Source organism: Hyla sarda, chromosome 1, assembly GCF_029499605.1.
Source record: "Hyla sarda isolate aHylSar1 chromosome 1, aHylSar1.hap1, whole genome shotgun sequence".
In the NCBI taxonomy this organism is placed as follows: Eukaryota; Metazoa; Chordata; class Amphibia; order Anura; family Hylidae; genus Hyla; species Hyla sarda.
This window is the reverse complement of record NC_079189.1, coordinates 528599389-528607184: the sequence shown is the minus strand read 5'-3', so window position 1 is coordinate 528607184 and position 7796 is coordinate 528599389. Positions and strand designations below refer to the sequence as shown.

At 38.3% G+C, this 7796-nt stretch overlaps 1 protein-coding gene across 1 annotated transcript; it reads right to left on the bottom strand.

Moving 5' to 3' along the window:
- Nucleotides 1-211: 211 nt before the first annotated feature.
- Nucleotides 212-5470, bottom strand: CARTPT (CART prepropeptide). Its single transcript, XM_056552426.1, has 3 exons — nt 5281-5470; nt 4947-5030; nt 212-539 (listed from the first exon to the last, which is right to left on the bottom strand). The coding sequence occupies exons 1-3, from the start codon at nt 5431-5433 to the stop codon at nt 432-434; spliced, it is 345 nt and encodes a 114-aa protein (XP_056408401.1). The 5' UTR covers nt 5434-5470; the 3' UTR covers nt 212-431.
- Nucleotides 5471-7796: the final 2326 nt, after the last annotated feature.

The window sequence follows — 7796 nt, the reverse complement described above, 5'->3', positions numbered from 1 at the left end:
TAAGATGCCGGATAAATTTGAACTGTCTCATTCAAATGAATGGGATCAGTTCTACAATCAGTTTCCCTCCAGTGCTTTTTTATCACAGCGTCAGGGGGTAACACCACCGGACATCAGACACATGTGAAGGGGCAATTATTCAGTCCAAATACATTCACACGACTTTTCTTTGTTCTGTTCTACCCTGAAGACACACGACACGCGGTTTTAACTAAAACCCTTTATTACACAACAATTACATGCTATAAATATATTTATGGAATTATCATGTAGAAAATCATAAAGTACAGGGACAGCTGACAGAAGTATAAATATACTTTATAGCTATGCACGTAAGAGCTAGAACAGGAATAAAAAAAATACGTCATGTAAAAATCCGCTTCCTGTCTCTCTAACATCAGATGGAAAGACCCCTCATCTTCAGACCCCACTCATAAGCACTTCAGGAGAAAGGAATTGCAGGAGGTCCTTCGCGGGCAGTCACACAGCCTCCCGATCCGCGCTCCTTTCCTAACAGCGCACTGCTCTCCCGCATCACACTGCAATAGGAACAGAAATCAGCTTCCTAATACAGGACAATGCCTCACAGATGCAGCAGAGCTCAGTTTGTTATTTACCACAATCTACTATGAGATCACGTTATCTATGTCTCAGGACAACACTACAAAAAGAAGAGAAATCACACATTCAGCTCTGCTACATTGACATAATACAATCCTATAACAAAATGCAATAATGATAATGCTAATGTTGATAATACCGTAATTTTTGTTATGATTAGAGATGAGTGAAGTTACAGTGATTCGATTCGTCAGGAACTTCTCGGCTCGGCAGTTGATGACTTTATCCTGCATAAATTAGTTCAGCTTTCAGGTGCTCCGGTGGGCTGGAAAAGGTGGATACAGTCCTAGGGGAGAGTCTCCAGCCCACCGGAGCACCTGAAAGCTGAACTCATTTATGCAGGATAAAGCCATCAACTGCCGAGCTGAGAAGTTCCTGACGAATTGAATCACTGTAACTTCGCTCATCTCTAGTTATGAACATGCATGGACAAAAATCTTTGGTCTAGTATATTTTAAAAAATGTGATGATAGTTACGTGCCTGATTGGGGGAGTCTGGACACTGATTGGTCACTTTCCATAACAGTGTATAGCAGTGGTCCCCAAACTGTGGCCCTCCAGATGTTGCAAAACTACAATTCCCAGCATGCCTGGACAGCCGTTGGCTGTCCAGGCATGCTGGGAGTTGTAGTTTTGCAACATCTGGAGGGCCATAGTTTGGGGACCACTGGTGTATAGCATTTGGAGGAGGTCAGTGTAAAGGAACATGCACAGCCACTATATGGATTGGGTCAATTCAGAACCTCATTCTATTAGACCAGTGTTTCCCAAGCTCCCACTATTGCAAAACTACAACTCCCAGCATGCCTTTGGCTGTCCAGGCATGATAGGACTAGTTTTGCAACAGTGGGAGGCACATTGGTTGGGAAACATTTTATTAGACAGAATAGCCTCTATATAGAGTAGCTCTTATCCTGAAGTTGACCAAGAACATTCGTGCATTACAGAGATGACCCATTGGTTTCCATTGGTGAATTGCAGCAGGAAAATAAAGAGTGATTGGTCCACAGGGTCGTCTGCCCATAGCGACAAAATAGACAACCAAATGGATTCTATACAGATGCTGCTTATAAGGAAACCTGAACAGTGCATTAGATTTAATATCTCTGAACCCCCCTAGTGTCTTAACACTTTAAAACATTGCAAACATAAATTATATATATATATATATATATATATATACTGGTTTACGTATGTAACAATGTAATGGAAATCCTTCCAAGCTATTGGGCTACACGATATTATAGTTCCCAATTCATACTGGATTTGGAGCAAATTTCATTTAGTAACACAAGGTTTTTAAAAACCTAAAATTACATTCAATTGGGTGTTTATTTGCAGAGTTTCCCTGATTTCCAAGGTTAGACTAAGTTTCAATGACTGGAAAAAAAACACCAAAAAAAAACTGTCATTGCATTTTTTAGCATTTTTGCAATTTTTCTGGCATTGGTTTTTTTCTCATTTGGCAGTTTTTCTTGCTTCTGTGTCCACTCCTTTTTTATTAACTTAATTTTTTTTTTTTTATTTAAAACGCCAGGAAAAACACCATTCAAAAACCCTTATTGCATTTTTTCTCACCCATAGACTTCTATGGGAAAGAAACACCAAGATTTCATTTAAAGGGGTACTCCCGTGGAAAACTATTTTTTTTTTTTTTGTCTAATCAACAGGTGCCAGAAAGTTAAAAAGATCTGTAAATTCCTTCTCTATAAAAATCTTAATCCTTCTAGTACTTATCAGCTGCTGTATGCTACAGAGGAAGTTGTGTAGTTCTTTTCTGTCTGACCACAGTGCTCTCTGCTTACACCTCTGTCCATATCAGGAACTGTCCAGAGCAGGATAGGTTTGCTATGGGGATTTGCTCCTACTCTGGACAGTTCCTGACATGGACAGTGGTGGCAGCAGAGAGCACTGTGGTCAGACTGGAAAGAACCACACAACTTCCTGTGCATACAGCAGCTGATAAATACTGGAAGGATTCAGAGTTTTAAATAGAAGTAATTAACAAATCTGTGTAACTTTCTGGCACCATCTGATTTTTAAAAACTGCCCCTAGTGCTAAAAACGCTGAAAAACACTCAAAAAGAAGTGGGAAAAACACTATAGACAAAAAATGCCAATTGGGCCTGGCAATTCATAAGTCCCTATTTACTTGCAGCTGACATCTAGTTGTGGTGTCTTAGCTTTATACTTTTCCCCATCTCTCCTTTTGAAATAACTAAATGTTTTGTACAATTTGTATTCTCTTTGCTTATCCTATGATGATGATGTAATTTCAAAACTAAAATCAAGAATATAAAAGCTTTTGGCTGTCCGGGCTGTATTGGGATGGGAAAACAATCGCTCATTTATAAAGACCCAAATCCCTATACTGCATAATCATCTATCTCATATATCTAGTATCAGACACATATGGGTAAGCGGAATGCTGTGTCTGATACTAGATATATGTGATAGATGATTATGCAGTATAGGGATTTGGGTCTTTATAAATGAGCGATTGTTTTCCCATCCCAATACACACTATTCTATGAAGTATTAGTGATTCTGCTGCTCATTTACCCTATGCAAAGTTTGCATGTAAAGTAATGGCAGGTTAACATGTATATGGTTCAGCGACCGACATCCCTCTCCTTTCATGCACTTTAAAATATTGGGATTGTTGTAATGAAAGACCTAATCATGAGTAATATATGTTTTATGGAAATATAAATAAAGTTATTGTTTTAATTGGTCAAATAGTGGTGAAGATCTTTTTTCTTTGGTATACATATTGTGATGGAGCGGCATGCATATTGCAATAGGATCATCTGGGAATAGGGCCGTGTAATACAGTTACAGTTATGATAGTAATAGGTCTATACCCAGTATGAACTATTGTGTAGGTAATATATATGTGGATATTGTAGAATCGGGGTATGTTTCTAGGTAGTATATTGCTTCCAGCTTGAAAGCCAGGACCTACCTAGTCTGAAATGATTCAACAGAGGAACAGAATATATAGGAAAATGTGTATAAATGTCTACTAAAAAAAAAAAAAAAACTCGTGTCCTGTTTTTAGATATAAAGTAGAAGATTAGATAGATAGACAGACAGACAGACAGACAGACAGACAGATAGATAGAAATGAGATAGATATAGATATATATAGATAGATAGATAGAAATGAGAGATAGATAGATAGATAGATAGATAGATAGAATAAAGGATATAGATAGATAGATAGAAAGATAGATAGAATAAAGGATATAAATAGATAGATAGATAGATAGATAGTAGACAGAGAGAGAAACAGAATGAAAAATAGATAGATGGATGGATAGATTAAAGGATATATAGATAGATAGACATGCTTGAGAAAGGCAGTGTGATACTGCCGAAACGTTGTATCTGGATATGGGAAAATAAAACTGCACTTTGCTTGAACCTGGATTGGTGTGCAGCCTAAAACCGACTTTAGATAGATAGATTAAAGGATAGATAGATAGATAGATAGATAGATAGATACAGCAAAAAGATGTTGAGGCAGCACAGCCAAGATAAAATATAGAAAGTGGGTGGAGGCTGATATTGAACAGTCCCAGTCGCAGACTGTGCAGAGATATCCAGCAAAGAGACTCAGCAGCACACCAGAATTGCAAACAAAGGTGGTTTTAATTCCCCATGTTCAGATACAATGTTACAGCAGGATCTCACTGCCTTTCTCTAGCATAGAGATACTGCTGTAACATATCTGAACATGGGGAATTAAAACCACCTTTGTTTGTAACTCTCTGGTGTGCTGCTTAGTCTCTTTGATTGATAGATAGATAGATAGATATGAGATAGATAGATAGATAGATAGATAGATAGATAGATAGATAGATAGATAGATAGGAGATAGATATGAGATAGATATGAGAGAGATAGATATGAGATAGATATGAGATAGATAGAAAGATAGATATGAGAGAGATAGATAGATATGAGATAGATAGATATGATAGATAGACAGACATATAGATAGATATGAGATAGAAAGAATGATATGGGATAGATAGATAGATGTAGATAGACAGATAGATAGATATGAGATAGATAGAGAGATTTAGATAGATAGATATATAGATAGATAGATGTAGATAGACAGACATATAAATATATAGATGTAGATAGACAGATAAATAGATAGATAGATTATGTAACTCATGCTGTATATCTTGTGTACCGATCATATGACTTTCAGCATAGACATAGAAACCAGATATGCTAACAATACATTCATGTGTGGAGTGACATGTATAGTGAAGCCGCTATATTCCCCAGCACATTAAAGAAGCACTCACCATGGGCACTTGTCCATATTTCTTCTCAAATATCGGAAGCCTTTTACTTTTCAGTTTTTCTAAGACCTCCTGCAAAGCATCAATCTGCAACATACAACAGGAACAATGAAGCCACAAGTGGGACACATCATAGATGAACACATTCTGATCCCCATATTAACCATATAGAAACACTTCTAACAAATATAACTTCTGCTCATAGAACACCCCTTACTGCCCTCTGACAACACTTCTGGTCTAGACAATCAGAATGAACATTTAGACCTGGATACAGGTGTATGTGCTCCAGAAATGACAAGGCAATGACTAGCAGAGATTACAATGAATGTCATACCAGCTCCTTCTCATGGATGTTGTTGTCTATGGGGGGGTAGAAGTCCAGGGACCTGCTCTCCAGGTAGTCTGTCTCCTCACAGCTGCCTCTGAGCACTAGGAGGAGGAGTGTGGAGCTGAGGAGGGTGAGCAGGGTCCTGCGGGAGCTCTCCATGGTGCTGAAGTCCAGGCTGCTCTGAGGATGCCAGGGAGCTCTATATATAGGGGTAGGAGGACAACCTGGACTGACATCATCCTGACTACACAACCCCTGGACTCACCACTAGTCAGGCAGGGTGTCTGCAAAAAATACTGTCACAGATGTTGGTATATGTAAATGATACAGATAGAAAATACAAATACAGATAATGAATGATAGATAATATAAAAAAATAAAAGCTACATAGGTAAATTAGAAACTACTGATAAACCAAAAACCGTAGGTGAGTGCGCACTGAGACTATGCAACACCAAAAGCAAAAATAGCGCACTAGTCAAATAACATAAAGACAAATCCATCTTGACATGTTCAAACATTAAAAGACATGATGATGGACACAATAATAAAAGACTCCAATACACAAACAGAAGATAGGAAAGGACTCAAGGGAAATGGATACAAGGTAAAGTATTATACATACAATAAGGGCATAACCCAAAAGGTATGCATAAAATGCATAACAGACAGATATCAGCAACCTCCTGCTGTAGCAAGGAGGAAAATCCCTACAGGGTGCCATACCATACCTACCAAACCCCAACGATCGTTTCGCTACCGTCAGACTTCCTCAGGGGAAGGTAGATTAGACCAGTGTTTTCCAAACAGCATTTTCCAGCTGTTTCAATTTCTATTATATTTACATACCTGCATACTAAATATTGATAATCTCATACCGTTTTATTATTATATTGTTATGAGTTTATTACTTTGTTATTTGTTATACATGTTTCTGTTGTTTATTTCTTCTTTTTCTAATCATATTGTATCATAATGCTTTGAGCATAGTGTTGTAAAATCTAATTTAAAAATAAATACATTTTACTGCAAAACTACAACTCCCAGCATGCCCGGACAGCCTTTGGCTGTCCGGGCATGCTGGGAGTTGTAGTTTAGCAACAGCTGGTGGCACTTGATGTCTTCCTTCAGGGGTGGCCTGTCTCAAATACTTTTTATGGTAATATACCGCCATGTAGTGCTATCCTTTTCTTGAAGATGTTCTTCAGCAGCTGCAGTGTATATTGCAGGGGTATTTCGTAACATTTGTAGCTCCTTATAAAAAAAGATCAGAGCAACTGAGTATATGGTTGACAGGAGGCATTTACTTTTTTTTTTCTTTTCAAAAAGATGTTTTGCAGCAGCTGAGGTGTGCAGGATAAGAAACAATTTACCCCTGCATTAAATTATAATGAATCTTAGATTGTTTGGCTACAGGCTTCTATGTTAGCTTTTAATATATTAATTTCAAGCAGTTCTTGTATAAAAAGATATGGTGTACATGCACCTTCCATATACCTCTATGGGAGAGCCGGAGATAGCTGAATGGCTCGCCCCTAGAGATATATAGAGGGAGGGTTGGTTGCCGCTTTGTGCTGGTGTCGTAACGCTCCGTATCTGCAGAAGATCAGAAGATCGGTGAGGGTCGTAGCGGTCAGCCCCCCCCCCCCCCCCCCCCCACGGTCTAAAACCTACCCCATATCCTACAGATAGGGGATAAGTTTTAATGCATCATATATCTCCTTTAAAGAAGATTTTTTTTCTTATATAGTGCAGCATAAGCTATTATTACAAAATAATGTCGAGGTTCTTGTGTATACCTTGTGGTTACCTGTTCAGCCATACTGATTATACAGTATTTCCCCATCGAAATGATTATCTAGTGCTGCCTATATTTCACATTCATTTTCTGGCTTTGCAGAGAGAGGGGGTTTAGTCTCATCACTGCAATTCCATTAATGAGATCATCTCCAGCAGCCAGCAGCCTAAACTACTGAGACTTATAACTGAGCATGTGTCAGTTCACACCATGTACAGTTTTGATGTGTTTCCTTATACAGTGATTTGACCTATATTCACAATTGTCTTCAGATTATGTCCACGTTATATTTTTACCACATTTTTGTAGCATTTTTAATGTTTTGGTTGTGTTTTTGCTATCATTTTCACGATATTGTGGTAAAAATTGGGTTTTTATTGCAGTTTGTGCAATCGCAGGAATATAGGACTATTTTCACGGAAAATCACGTAAAAAATGCAATGCGTGAACACAGCCTCAGGAGAGGTGTATAACTACTATATATCCTGATCCCATAGAAATAGCAGCAGTATATAGATAGAGCTGGGTAGGGAGGGGTCTGTAAGCTGCCAGGAGGGATCTGATAGGTGATTATGTCATCCTGTAGTTCACAGGAAGTAAGCTGAACCAGGACTGACTTCCTTTTGACCCATTAAGCCATGCAACTTTCTGTGGGGTACACTGGTAATTCCATGACCCAGTTACAGTAATGAAATATATGTGCTGAAGTGAAACAGATAGCACT